Raw genomic sequence first — 15335 nt, forward strand, 5'->3', positions numbered from 1 at the left:
GAAAGAGAAAAAGGAAAGAGGGAAGGAGAGAGAGAGAAAGGGGGGAAGCGCAAGTGCATCTCTCTCTCATACACACACAGACACACACACACACACACACACACACACACACACACACACACTGAGTGGGGGAAGAGGACTGGCAGACCAAGGGCAGAAAGAGAGAGAGGGAGGGAGAGAGAGACAGACCCTTTTGACATCTAAAATGAAGATAACACTGCATATATCCTTTTTTACTTTTATTTTTTTAACACACACACATACCTATAATAAAGATAAAAAAGGATATATGCAGTGTTATCTTCATTTTAGATGTTAACAGGGTTTTGCGGCTCCCAGTGTTTTGTTTTCGGTGGGAAACGAATCCAAGTGGCTCTTTGAGTGTTTTGGGTTGCCTACCCCTGGATTAGACATTCATTTGTCCGGGATGATAAAAGGACTCCTTGACCACTAGAAGAGGAGTAGAAAACCTCCAAGGTCCCTTCCAGCCCTATGACTCTATGATTCTAACTTTGTCTTAAGGGCTCTTTCCAAGAAAGAGAGGACCGTAGATCCTAAAGGAGATATTCCTGCTTGTATCCCTCCTTTGCTGCTCCTACAGTTTTGCTCTTCATTCTTTTTTATCCTGCCTGTTGATACTGCAAAGCCTCGCACCCGATAGCAGTTTTGCACCATTGCTTCTTTTTTTAAAAAACAAAATCTTAAGCGCCTGTCTCCCTGTCCTCCGTCCAGGCAGTCAGAGACGAAGGGGCCAGTGTGGTGGTGCACTGCTCGGACGGCTGGGATCGCACCGCCCAGGTCTGCTCTTTGGCTTGTCTCCTCCTGGATCCCTTTTATCGGACGTTGAAAGGATTCATGGTAAGCAGAAGATCTTTCGCTTGGATCGGCTTTATAAGTGCTTCACACCCTGGTGCAGCTCTACGGCCCTATGCCTGCATACAGGCAGTTCTCGCTTAGCGACGGTCTAAAACAGTGGTTCTCAACCTGTGGGTCGGGACCCCATTTGGGGTCGAACGACAATTTCACGGGGGTCGCCAAACAACGCAGTCTGCCATTTTTCCCCCCTTGTCCTTAGCTGTGCTACTCCCTTTTATTCTATTGGCTTTTGAAAGCCAATAGAATAGACTCTCTTGAATAGAGTCTAATTCTATTGGCTTTCAAAAGCCAATAGGAATTGTCCAGGCTGTCTCTGCCCTGCTGAGCCCGCCAAAAGTCCCATTCTGCAAACGGTGCTGCACCAGTTGAGTAGTCCTCGACTTACGACCTCGACTTACGACCGGTTGGGGGTCGCGGCATTAAAAAGGTTGAGAACCACTGGTCTAAAAGTATGATGAAAAGGAACTTCAAGCTTCGCATTTACGACATTTGCAGGGCTCTAACGCAAATGAAAACTGAAGCCAGATCATAAACACGGTCCCTCTTTCTCTTAGTGACCGTTTCATTTAACTTCCACGTTGCCGGACCCAGTTTTAGTCGCTAAATGAGGACAGCCTGTACATGCGTAAAGGTACATTTGTGTAACGTGGATGCATGTGTTAGTGCGTCAATATATAGTACATGTACACTTAGTCCTCGACTTGCAGCCACAGCTGAGCGCAGCGTTTCTGCTGCTAAGCGAGACATTTGTTAAATGAGTTTTGCCCCATTTCATGACATTTCTTGCCACAGTTGCTGAGCGCATCACTGCAGAAGCTGGCTTCTTCTCCACTGACTTTGCTTGTCAGAAGTGTCGCAAAAGGGGATCGTGTCACCCCGGGAACACTGCAAACCGTCATAAATGCGAGCCGGTTGCCAAGCCTCTGAATTTTGATCACGTGATCCTGGGGATGCTGCAAGGGTCACAAGTGTGAAAAACGGTCATCAGCCACTTTTTTCAGGGCTGTTATAACTTTGAACGGTCACTAAATGAATTGTTGTAAATCGATCGCCAATATTATTGTGCCTGCATTATGCAATATACCAGGGGTATCCATCCTTGGCCATTTTAAGACTTGTGGACTTCAACTCCCAGAATTCCTGAGCCAGCCATGCTGGCTCAGGAATTCTGGGAGTTGAAGTCCACAAGTCATAAAAGAGCTAAGATTTCCCACCCCTGCTATAGGGCAATGCACGCCAGAACAACTAGACACAAGGACAGTCCCCCCCCCCCCCGCATGCCATCACTCTGCTAAACAACTAATTCCCACAACACTGTCAAACTCCCTAGTAGAGCTGTATTACTGTTACTCTCCTCCTCTTCCCTATTGTCTATCTCCTTAGGACTATAATGCGTAGTATCTCAACGATTGTATCTCAACGATTTATATTAAGTGTTTTATTTAGTATCCTAGTATGATTTATGTTGTTCGCTTATTTAGTATCATCTGGCTATCACTGGGTGTTGTATCTTATGATTTACAATGAGTGTATTTTTGTGATGCTCATGGTTTATCACAGTGGTGGCAAACCTATGGCACGCATGCCAGAGGCGGCACTCAGAGCCCTTTCTATGGGCACGCGTGCCGTCACCCCAGTCCTAGGCCTTCAGCTGGGTTTTATAAAACCTTTTCGCTTTAGGCCTCCGCCGCTGTGTGCAAAAAAAAAAGCTTCAATCAATCAGTCAATTTCAACTTCTCGTGGGAAAAAAAAGATCTTGCAAAGTTGGAATTGATTGATTGAACTTTTTAGTCCCACCCAGTCTGCTTTTACCGCAGCCATGCCCACCCAATGGGCCACACCCACCCAATGAGCCACACCCACCCGGCACTTGACGATGCATAAATGGGTTTGGGGTTGCAGTTTGGGCACTCGGTCTCTAAAAGATTCGTCATCACTGGTTTATCACCTGTGGCTTGTATGTACACTAAGAGCTTCTGCACCGGAGACAAATTCATTGTGTGTCCAATCACACTTGGCCAATAAAGAATTCTTTAATTTTCCTTTGTACAGCTCTAGTACATATTCAGCAGACTGCGTCATTTTTATATACTTCGGATCCACATTCTATACAATAGATACACTATATACATTCAATATCTAACCCACAATAGCCTTATGTATATTTCCAATTTTTGTTTCTATTGTCTATCCAAGTATACCATTTTTCCCAAACCGCGTAAAATTCCGAATCATCTTTTTCTTTTAATTCTAGAGTAAGTTTGTCCATTTTGGCACATTCATATATTTTCTGAATGATCAATCCTTCTGGTAGTATATTGTGTTCCTTCCAGTATTGCGCGAACGCAGTTCTTGCTGCAGTTGATATATGTAAAATCAATAAAGAATTCTATTCCATATACCAGTGGTGGCAAACCTATGGCACGGGTGCCAGAGGTGGCACTCAGAGCCCTCTCTGTGGGCACGCGTGTCGTCGCCCCAGTCCTAGGCCTTTTATAAGCTGGGTTTTATAAAACCTTTTCGCTTTAGGCCTCCACTGCTGTGTGCTAAAAAAAAAAAAAAAGGTTCAATCAATCAGTCAATTTCAACTTCTCACTGAAAAAAAATCTTGCAAAGTTGGAATTGATTGATTTAACTTTTTAGTCCCACCCAGTCTGCTGTTACCACTGCAGCCACGCCCACCCAATGGGTCACGCCCACCCAATGGGTCACATCCGGCCAATGGGCCACACCCACCCGGCACCCGACGATGCATAAGTGGGTTTTGGTTTACAGTTTGGGCACTCGGTCTCTAAAAGGTTCGCGATCACTGCCATATACGGTCGTATAATCAATCCTATGATCATATCGTAGCCGGCTGTGGAATTCTGGGAATTGAGGTCCACTGGTCTTAAAATTTTCCAAAGTTGGACACCCCTTGCTTCAGCCTTTTCTGTACCCCGCACCCCTAGAGCGTGTCTGATATACTATTCTCGCACCCCTTACAAAAGTTCGAAATAACGGCAACGAATTATGCATATACACTATAATTTTGAAAACCCTAGTTTCTGCACCCCCTGGAATATCGTCTTGCACCCCCAGGGGCTGCGAGCACCCCCGTTGGGAACCCCTGCTTCAAAGAAAGGTTCTTGGAGAGGCAAGGATCCTTTCACCAAGCATGCTTAGATCTTTCTCTTCCTCTCCAGTCGGTTTCCACCAGTCTTTCAACAGAAAGGACACGTGGAATGCCTCAATGACGGTTATCTATTTTGCGCAAAAGCCACTGGGGAAGCAGGGTTGTCTAGAAATTCCTGGACCAGCCCTGGTATGCAAAACATTTCCAGTTCAGAACAGCCCTCCCATACTTTTCTCTAAGCTGTTCCCATGTTTGGAAGAATTCCAAGCCCCGAGTGGCCCCCGTTTTAAGCTCTGAGCATTTCAAATGTGAAATAGCTTGCGCGCCCTTAATAAATCCTTGTCATAAATAAAGAAATCTCTCTGAAGAGCATCCCAGGCTGAGGAAAGATATTTTGGAAGATGTTTTGAGTGCGTACACAGCTGCCTGACTTATAAAAGCTGGAGGCGCAGCACATTTGGGGGAGGGGAAATCCTGTTTTTGTAGCCCAAGACTGCTTGTCCTCTTCCTTTATGTCCAATTTCTTTTTAAAATTGAAATTACTTACCTTCGTTTGAGAGCACCGAAATAATTTCATCTGGATTTTGCCATGGATGATACAATGGGGGAATATTTGTTGCTTTTATTACGCGTGTTGATGCATATACAATGTTTTCCCGAAAATAAGACCGGGTCTTCTATTAATTTTTGCTCCAAAAAGACGCATTAGGGCTTATTTTCTGGGTAGGTCTTATTTTCAGGGAAATACGGTACTAAATGCGTCCGTTTGGCTGATGTTCTTAACTGGGGCTTACTTGGGGGATAGGGATTATATTACGAGCATCCTAAAAAAAACATGCTAAGGCTTATTATCCGGTTAGGTCTTATTTTTAGGGAAACAGGGTAGGTAGTTCTCGACTTAGAAAAGTTCGTTTAGTGGCCGTTCCAAGTTATGATACTGAAAAAAAAGTGACTTATGACCATTTCTCACACTTATGACCGTTGCAGCATCCCCAGGGTCACGTGATTTCCATTTGGATGCTTTACCACTGACTCACATTTATGACGGTCGGAGTGTCCCCGTGTCATGTGATCCTTTTTGGTGACCTTTCTGACAAGTAGAGTCGATGGGGAAGCCAAATTCACTTAACAGTCATGTTAACAAGTCAACAACTGCAGGGATTCACTCAACAAAGGTGGCCAGAAAAGTGGTAAAGTGGGGCAAAGCTCACTCAGCAAATATCTCGCTTAGCAACCTAAATTCTGGGCTCAATTGTGGTCGTAAGTTGAGGACTACCTGTATTTGGTTCTGTTTCCTTTACCTTTGAGTTATTCTTGTTGACCATCTTGACTGTTGTCTGTTGGTTGAAAGGCTTGGTTGTTTGCTTGCAGACATTTCATTATCCAACATACAGTAGTGGCCAAAATTGTGGAAACCTTTTGGGAAAAGTGTATTTTTGAGGTTTGATGGCTAATAACACCACTTTTTGGGGGAGTAGCATCATAAAATTATATATCGATGGAAAGATAATTTAATCAAGAATGTAATGCAACAAAGTTTGTTCAATTATCTGTACGCTATTCTATGAAAAGTTATAGCCAAATAACCAGAAAAAGTAAGCACAACTTGCTTAGGTTGATATCAGGTAACTTTCCTTCATCTGATTATAGCCAATGTGCATGAGTGTTTAGAGAGCCAATCAGGTGTCATCTTGTTTTGGCCATGAGCCAATCAGATCACAGTGGGATTCAGTGATTGATGTCATGTATCGAAGCTGAGAGGAGGACATTTGTCAGTGTGTTATGCGATTGCTCTCAAGTTGGTTGGTATTTTTGGTGTTCTTTCATTTAGTGAGCTTGTAAAACATCATAATATTAAAGTAATGGTGCAGAGAGTTGACTGGTTGCCCAGAAAGCGATGTAAAATAGTCTTATTAAGTGAACAAGACTACAGTTATAAAGAAATTAGAAGAAAAATTGGTGGAAACTTAACCAAAAGTGGCATTTCTAAGGTACACTTTTCCCAAAAGGTTTCCACAATTTTGGTCACTACTGAATGTAGAACAGACAGGCTGTCATGGTTCCGGTAGATGAGACCAATTAAAAGAACTTCAAGGCAAGAAATTCTTCCTCAAAGGACATTTTTATTTGGCTACAAAATAACGGCACATACAAAGGTGAACCCAAAACTAAATTCCCCTCCCCTTGGTTACAAAGTTGCAAGTTGCAATTCCCACCCCAATTAGATGCCATAAATCACATTCACCAATTGTTAGAAAATGTGAGCTCTCTTCCCAACTCTCCAACCCGCTAAAATGTGATCAGCAATGACCTTGGTTCCCATAGATTTGAATTGTTTTGGCTAACTGAGAACTACACACACCCCCTCCTCCTCCTAAACTAATTATGTGGCAAGGAAGACGAAATGAAAATGGCTTCAGTTCATTTTGTCACAGCGTTGACACAGGCAGAAGATTAGCAGAGCGCTTGCATGAACCCCAACTAGTAGTCAAACGACATGATAAAGGTCCTGATTCAGCCATACTTTCCACTGGGAATCCGTGAGTATCCTAGACCAAGCTTAACCTAAAAACACTCGGGAATTCCTAGAAGCTTGGCATTTAGACAAATCAGCTATTAATAGACACCTAGAGATAAATCACATTTACACGCTATTCAAAAGAGACTAGAAAAAACTAAGAAGAAACAAACAACAAAAAACCAGAACACATCCTCTGCAGCAACCAACACCAGATAAGCAGGGATTAACACCAGACAAATAAGCAAAAAACAATACCCAATCAAGGAGCTACCACGGAGAAATCCATACTCTCACCAACAGTGGCAGGGCAAGCTACTGTATATAAACAGGGGGCAAAGTCCACCCTCACCAGCACTGATGATGTTACCTAGTTGGGTAATGAAACGTCTACAAGAAAACAACTAAGCTCAGAGAACACCAAAGGGCCCACAAATCAACTCTTGAGTTACACCTTTTCTCTTCCATTGTTAGTGGGAAGGTAGAATCTGAATGCCCTCAATAAAGCCACTTTATAATGCCATATTTCTATCTTTTTCCCTCTTGTTCTTTCATCTAACATTAAAGGTTTTGATAGAGAAGGAGTGGATTGCGATGGGCCATAAATTCTCACACAGGTAAAAACATGTTTGCGTATTAAAATTATGAATGTAGAATATTTAACCATTTATCCTGCTTGGAGCACAAGTGGCAAAAAGAAACAGCTCCTAAACTGGAGCTTATAATTTTTTTTTTTAAAAAAAGCAAGACATAAAATAGAACAGATATGGGGGTAGACAAAAGGAAAATAATAATTAAAAATTAGGAATATTCAAACTTTTTCTCATAATCCTTCACAGAGCGGACTGTAAAGCTGATGGAATTGGCAGTAATTGATTTGTTTGATCAGGGACAAGATAACAAGTAGTTTTATTAAAGCCTGGAAGCCTTTTAGGGATCTACTGCTGAGAATGGAAAAAATGGTTTTGTTGATATATGGATTTGCTGATTTAAAATGGGTTGAATAACAATGGAAAGAAGGGAAATACGTAATTTTGAAAAAGGAGGTGGAAGATTGGCTGGCTTGTAACTGCTCTAAAAGAGATTCGGAATCATACTTTTCCTTTTTTGATTCTATTTTCCTTTTCTCCCTTACAATTTTCTCACTTTTTCATTTTACTTCTTCTTTCATTTCACTTTATCCTTGGCATCCAAGAGGAATTTTTAATGAACATTACTATTTAAAAAAAGAACATTCCAACAACTGTTCTTTGGCTAGATCTCACGGTTGGATAACTGCTGGTGGAGAGGAAGACTCAAATTATTTGGGGACAGCTGAAACTAGCGCTAAAAGGGATTAGTTCCCCCATCCCACATCTTTTCATCCGTTATCTCTGCTCCAGTTTCACTTTACCAGGTTCTTTCTGTGGCCGCTTAATCTCATTTCATACCTTTCAGCAAAGCAGGACTGACGTCTGCATAGCAGTCTTAACAGAATATGTTTAGAATGCGGGGGGGGGGGGGAGAGAAAGGGACCAGGGACCGACAGCAGCCAAAAAAAGCTAATACGTTCCTGGGCTATATAAACAGAGGGATAGAATCAAAATCACAGTGATGTATTAGTACCACTTCATAAAACCCTCGTAAGACCACACCTGGAATACTGCAGCCAATTTTGGTCACCATACTACAAAAAAGATGTTGAGACTTTGGAAAAAGTTCAGAGAAGAGCCTGGAGAATAAAACATAAGAAGAACGGCTGCAGGACTTGGATTTGGCTAGTCTAAAGAAAAGAAGGACCAGGGGCAACAGAATAGCAGTGTTCCAGTATTTGAGGGGCTGCCACAAAGAAGAGGGGGTCAAATTATTCTCCAAAGCACCAGAGAGCAAGACAAGCAACAATGGTTGGAAACTGACCAAAGAGAGAAGCAACCTAGAATCAAGGAGAAGCTTCCTGACTGTGAGGACAATTAACCAGTGGAACAGCTTGCCACCAGAAATTGTGGGTGCTCCATAACTGGAGGACCACTAGACAGTCACTTGTCTGAGATGGTATAGGTTCTCCTGCTTAAGCAGGGGGCTGGCTAGAAGACCTCCAAGGTCCCTTCCAGATTCCTATCCTATCCTATCCTATCCTATCCTATCCTATCCTATCCTATCCTATCCTATCCTATCCTATTTTGCAATTCTGCATGACATTTTGCAAATACAGGTAGTCCTTGACTTATAACCATTCATTTAGCAACAGTTCAAGGTTATGATGCCTTCAGAAAAAGTGACTTACAACTATACTTGCAGATGCGGTCATTGCATCGGCACTACAATCACATGATCGCAGTATGGCATTTGGCATCTGGCTTGCATTTACGACCAGTTGCAGCTTCCTGCGCTCATGTGATCACGATTGGCAATATTTTTTGCAGATGTCCAGCCAAAAAAAAAGTGCCCATTGGGGAAGCACGATTTGCTTAACAGCCATGTGATTCACTTAACGACTGCTATAAAAATGGTAACATTGGCTCCAACTTATGACCACAGCGACTTGGGACTGAAAATTCTGGTCCCAATTTGAGAACTACCCGTATTTATTTTGTGTTTGGCCCTAGAGCAGCTGAGACCAATTTAGCTTCAGCATCCTTGCTGCACCACCTACCAATGAGGAAACAATATTGACTGCAATTTAAGATAATTTATTTTGATAATTGCCTTCCCTTAAATGAATGGTTCAGCATACTAAAAAGCAGAGACATCACCCTGCCAACAAAAGTGCGTATAGTCTTGGCTATGGTTTTCCCTGTTGCAATGTATGGCTGTGAAAGTTGGACCATAAGAAAGGCTGAGCGCCAAAGAATTGAGGCCTCTGAACTATGGTGCTGGAGAAGACTCTTGCAAGTCCCCTGGACTGCAAGGCGATCCAACCGGTCAGTCCTAGAGGAGATCAACCCTGACTGCTCTTTAGAAGGCCAGATCCTGAAGTTGAAACTCAAGTACTTTGGCCACCTAATGAGAAGGAAGGACTCACTGGAGAAGAGCCTGATGCTGGGAAAGATTGAGGGCAATAGAAGAAGGGGACAACAGAGAATGAGGTGGCTGGATGGAGTCCCTGAAGCAGTAGGCGTGAGCTTCAATGGACTCCAGAAGATGGTAGAGGACAGGAAGGCCTGGAGGAACATGGTCCATGGGGTTGCAATGGGTCGGACATGACTTTGCAACTAACAACAACAAAATGAATGGTTATAAGCCATGGACTACCTGTACACACTTGCAAACAAAACCATCAGCACCACACTCATTGTCTTGCTGCTGCTTGTTTTTTGGTCTCTCCAGGTGTGGCCATCTTGAGGGCGATCCCAAGGAGGTGTCTCCAATCTTCACCCAGTTCCTTGAGTGCACCTGGCAGCTCATGCAGCAGTTCCCTTGTGCGTTCGGCTTCAACGAACGGCTGCTGCTTGAAATTCACGATCATGTCTATTCCTGCCAGTTTGGCAATTTCCTAGGGACCTGTCAGAAGGACCGAGAAGATCTAAAGTGAGTCCTCTACGAAGAATCGTGAGTTTCCTCTGTTTCATAGAATAGCTGTGGTGGCACAGTGGTTAGAATACAGCACTGCAGGCTGATTCTGCCCACTGCCAAGAGTTCGATCCTGACCAGCTCAAGGTTGACTCAGCCTTCCATCCTTCCAAGGTTGGTAAAATGAGGACCCAGATTGTTGGGGGCAAGAGGCTGATTCTGTAAACCGTTTAGAGAGTGTTGTAAAGCACAGTGAAGTGGTGTAGGATGTTTGCATTAGGAGCTGTGGTGGCGCAATGGTTAGAATGCAGTATTGCAGGGAAACTCTGCTCACTGCCAGCAGTTCGATCCTGACAGGGCTCAAGGTTGACTCAGCCTTCCATCCTTCTGAGGTCGGTAAAATGAGGACCCAGATTGTTGGGGGGGGGCAATATGCTGACTTTGTAAATCACTTAGGGCTGTAAAGCACTGTGAAGCGATATATAAGTCTTAAGTGCTATTGCTATTAACATTAAGAGCAAAATTCTCTTTATCTTTTCGTTTATCTTTTCGGAGAAGGATAGATAACCTTTATTGTCATTTTTTTACTGTGGGCACAACGGCACACATTAAAAATGAAATTTAGTTGCTTGCCCTCAAAGTGTACATGTACATAACACACATTTAAACATGCTATAAATATAGACCTACCCCCTTACATATAAGCAACATATGAGAGTTTGATGCAGGTAAGTGCGTGGCACACAAGTGAGCTTTGGGGGGGGGCCTCTCCTAGAGCTACATGCAATGCTTCTACTGCATGTACATAGATCTTTTTAAAAAGTTTTAATGACAAATTCAAGGGAGAAAAGAGTCTCATGAAAGGCCCACAGCTGGGAAATAAGTGGGTCCTTGGAGACATCCGGTTGGAAACGGGATGTTAGAGAGATAAAGTTTTAACCTAGTTTAGCAAGGCTCTTAAACCAAGATTTGGATTTGTCCCAAGTAAATTGGAGCAGATCTTTGCTTAGTACTGTTAGTCCTTGACTTGTAACTAGTGGCTTAGTGACTGTTCAGTTACGATGGACTCCCTCCGCCCAAAAGGTCTTCCAGCCCGGTTCTGGTGCCTCCCAAGGTCATGTGACTGCATGTCAGGTGGCCCCCATTTGCGGCTTTCAGCATCCCAAACTCACCTGGCCGTAATGTGAGGACCCACCCCACTTTGCATCTTAAGAAGACAGAACTCTTGGAATATTTCTTCCAACAGGCATCCTTTATTAAGAGAAAATGGTTGCAGGCGTTCTAGACAGGACCTGGGCCCAAGCCCTACGGTTCAAGGTTTTAAGGGGTCCCCAGCAGCCCCACCCCACCCCACCATCTTTCCAGTGACAATCCCAGGCGTTACATTTCCACCCCCTTTTTCCTCACTTCAGAGGGGAGTAGATGAAAGCTGATGGCCCCATTGTTATGGTTAGTCCTTTTGGTGGTATCCACATTCAGTCCCTTTTGAAGTTGTACCGAAGGAAGTGAGGGCCATAAAACCCCTTTGTTCACCCCCCTTCCCCTTCATCCTATGACAGAATCCAGAGAGGGCAGAAATGGGGTTTTCCATAGTCGATAACTAGAGATGAAATATAATTGGATTCTGACACGTAATTTACAAGGCTTTTGTTGAAACCTCCATTTATTTCTGCCTTTCAGCGAACAATGGGTCTGCTTAATACCACAGCATTCACTTGATGACCATAGCAAAAATGGTGGTGACCTGTTTTACAACCATCATGGTTTACAGCCATAATGGTCAGTCTCCCTAAGTTGAGGACCGTCTGTTTCTCAATTAGCATTCTGGCTGGGGAATTCTGGGAAGTGAAGTCTACCCCTCTTTACATTGCCAGGGTTGAGAAACACGGCTCTAATATTAGCACAGTGTTTCTCAACCTTGACAATTTTAAGGCACGTGGACTTCAACTCCCAGAATTCCACAGCCAGCATTGCTGGCTGTGGAATTCTGGGAGTTGAAGTCCACATGTCTTAAAATTGTCAAGGTTGAGAAACACTGTTGAATTAGCAGCTTCCAGAGTGGGTGGTGTGTGGATGGGAGGCCACCGGGAGTTCCTGGAGAATTGAGTTACCCGGGGGTGCTGAAAAAAACACCCCAGAAGAAAACATTAGGTCTGACTGGGGAATTCTGGGAGTTGACGTCCACTCATCTTAACATTGCTAAGGTTGAGAAACACTCGCTTAGCCGATGAAGCAAATAAGGAAGGCGGCCTTCAGCTGTAATTCTGTCTGTCCCGAAACTTCGTCGTAAGGAATCTGTCTGCAGCTCCAGTGAGCAGTGATAAAGTCAGAAGAAATTGCAATTAAATGTACAATTGATAACGGTGGCCCTCCTTTTTTTTGAATTAACTATTCGATACTGTACAACCTCCAAGTGCAGTTCCTTAGTAATCCAAATGACAGGCTCCCCGTCGTGGAGAGATGTTTTGCAGCTGGGCTGATGTCCTTCTTTGCTCTCTTTCTTCTTTGCAGAATCTTCGAGAAAACGCACTCCCTGTGGCCTTTTCTTCTGCAGAGGAAGCTGGAATTCAGAAATCCGCTCTATAAGGGATACGCCGCTTATTCCTCTCTCCAGCCCAATACGCTGCCGTTCAGTTTCCAGTAAGTTGTCACTGGGGAAGGAAGAAGCTTGAACCCAGATAAGCCCCCTGTGCATGCCGCTTAATGTTTACAAAATCCTAAAGCAGCAGCAGATCAAGAAATAGCTGTAAGCTCAGTGGTTCTCAACCTTGGCAACTTTAAGACTTATGGACTTCAATTCTCAGAGAGTTGAAGTCCACAAGTCTTAAAGTTGCCAAGGTTGAGAACCCTGCTGTAAGGAAAGAGATTTCTTTAGAGAGGAGAAACTCTGGTTTTTAGAGTTTAGGCATAAAGGTTCTGGGCTCCTCTGAATCTAGTCACTTTGGAACCACCAGTACAGATAGTCCAAACCTTTAGCTATTAAGGGAGTTTTACCCCATTTTACGATCTTCCTTGCCACAGTTGTTAAGTGAATCACCGTAGGTCTTAAATAAGAGCAACAAAGATGATTAGGGGACTGGAGGCTAAAGCATATAAGGAATGGCTGCTGGAATTGGGTATGTCCAGTTTAATGAAGAGAAGGATGAGGGGGTCATGACAGCAGTGTTGCAATATCTCAGGGGCTGCCCCAAAGAAGAGGGAGTCAAGCTATTTTCCAAGGCACCTGAAGGCAGGACAAGAAGCAATGGATGGAAACTAATCAAGGAGAGAAGCAACCTAGAACTGAGGAGAAACTTCCTGACAGAACAATTAACCAGTGGAACAACCTGCCTCCAGAAACTGTGAATGCTCCAACACTGGAAGTTTTTAAGAAGAGACTGGACAGCCATTTGCCCAAAATGGTATAGGGTTACCTGCCTGAGCAAGAGGTTGGACTCAATGAGATAACACTAGCCTAGTGGATGGGAAACTATGCTAGTTAATCCTAACAATGTCTGAGCACAGTGTTGCCAAGGTCAGTTGTAACAGGAGGGGCACTTCACACTTCGCATTAATTGGAGAATGTGATTGATGACTGTAAAATGAAGGAGTGAGTTATTCTTTGTTACCGGTGTTTGGGGGGAGGGAAGATTCAGTTTTTGGCTTAACTTTGTTAGTGCCGAAGCTATGCAGAAAATAAAAGATTCTTTTAGGTGAATAAGCCTCAAAGTTCTTTGAAAAGCTGCTTCTTTTTGGAACCATGACAAAGAGAACTTTCTCCTGCTCCCTTCTCTGGCAAATGTGAACATTTGAAGAATCTTATCAGCTATTAATTTTGTGTTACTTTCTCTCTCTCTGAGGTTCTGGTGCGGCATGTATAACCGTTTCGATAAAGGGATGCATCCCAAACAGTGTATTCTGGATCGCCTGCTTAGCTGCACCAGCCAGACTTTTCAGTTGGAAGACAACGCTGCAGACCTGGAAAATGTGAGTCAAACGCACACGATGTCCTTTGAACCCCCAACCTCATTTTGTAACCTCTCTCAAGGAGCAGAAGCACCCCCAAATTGTATCTAGAAGAAAACTAATAGGGGGACATTAGCAGCTCATTCAGCCTCTTCTCTGGCTCGGACTATACAAGACCAGCTCCTTCTTTAGTACAATTTAAGAAGGGGCTGAAAAACACCGGCTGGCTGGTTTTCTGGTTTTATTTGCTGTAGTTTGTTTTTTATCTAGGACATTTTGGGTTCTTTTGTGGAATTTTGATGGTTTGTATTGTACAATAACATTTGTAAGCTACTAAGAGCACAGTTCTAAGGGATTCCTTAAGTAAGCCATCTGGAGCTCTGGGGAAACACAGCCAGGATGTAAATCTAAGAAATCAAAAGGCATGGAATGTTCTGTGTGTTTGCATGTGTGTGCGTGTGTGTGTGTGTGTGTGTGTGTGTGAGAGAGAGAGAGAGAGAGAGAGAGAGAGAGAGAGAGAGAGAGGAGAGAGAAGAAAAAGAGAAGAAAGAGAGAGAGAGAGAGAGAGAATAACTGTCTCTTCTTTGTGTCTTGTGAGTCCACAGGTAGTCACCCAATTGCAGAAAACTACAGCAAAGCCAAACAATAATTATTTATTTCCTTTCACGGTGGCGATAAGTTCCTGCTCTCTGTGTTCTGTTTGTGTTCTCAATAATCCCATTTTTTATTCCTATGATTATTAAGCATCCTTGTAGCTCTTTTCTAATCCTCCCTTTTCTACCGATGCAGAAAATGCCTCTCTCGGATGGGCTCCTGCCCAATGAAACACCCGCCTTCTCCAAAGGGGTTGCCTCTTCGCTGGACACTTCCATCTCCCCTATGGTCAACACCCCCCAGGACTATGACCCCCCTGTGCTGCTGGCCAATGGTACCATCGGTGGGAGAGAAGAAGGCGGCAGACCAGATGGGCAGGGGCTGAGCGAAGTGGGTCTCCCTCCTCCCAGCGACACACCAAATGGCAACGGCTGCAGCCCGAGCGCCCTCCGCGGCGTGCCTCTCTGGGGCAGTGATCAAGCCGATCTGCAGAGGGCCTGAAGCGATCTTCACCTCTGCTGGAAGAGTCATAGCAAAGGGGCAATAAAGTCTGTGAGATCCGTGGCTCTGTGCTGGGAGCACCACCTCGCTGACACGTGGCTTAGTGTTGTCTTCTGTGTTCTCAAGGTGGAGGAGGACAGAACCCAGTGGGGACTTTGGGGCAATCTCCCCGAGGTCGGGGATGACGCCGAGTTAGGGGCCGCCACAGATCACTCAAGCCAAAAAGATTTCCCAAACATTTGTTTGGGGGAAGAAAAAAACAACAGATGTGCGCTTGGCCAGTTGATGCTATCGTTG

General features: G+C 44.0%; 1 protein-coding gene across 1 annotated transcript in view; it reads left to right on the top strand.

Moving 5' to 3' along the window:
• Nucleotides 1–15290, top strand: part of MTMR8 (myotubularin related protein 8) — a gene marked incomplete at its 5' end in the record, with an annotated part of 29747 nt that extends 14457 nt beyond the window's left edge. Inside the window, 6 exons of the mRNA XM_039356972.1 lie at nucleotides 733–858; nucleotides 7077–7126; nucleotides 9816–10016; nucleotides 12510–12638; nucleotides 13838–13964; nucleotides 14733–15290. Coding sequence (XP_039212906.1) covers nucleotides 733–858; nucleotides 7077–7126; nucleotides 9816–10016; nucleotides 12510–12638; nucleotides 13838–13964; nucleotides 14733–15038 — 939 coding nt within the window. The remainder of the gene's footprint in view (nucleotides 1–732; nucleotides 859–7076; nucleotides 7127–9815; nucleotides 10017–12509; nucleotides 12639–13837; nucleotides 13965–14732) is intronic.
• Between the last annotated feature and the right edge of the window lie 45 nt (nucleotides 15291–15335).

This window comes from Crotalus tigris, unplaced genomic scaffold (assembly GCF_016545835.1).
Source record: "Crotalus tigris isolate CLP2741 ecotype Arizona unplaced genomic scaffold, ASM1654583v1 scf7180000018848.268983, whole genome shotgun sequence".
Classification (NCBI taxonomy): domain Eukaryota; kingdom Metazoa; phylum Chordata; class Lepidosauria; order Squamata; family Viperidae; genus Crotalus; species Crotalus tigris.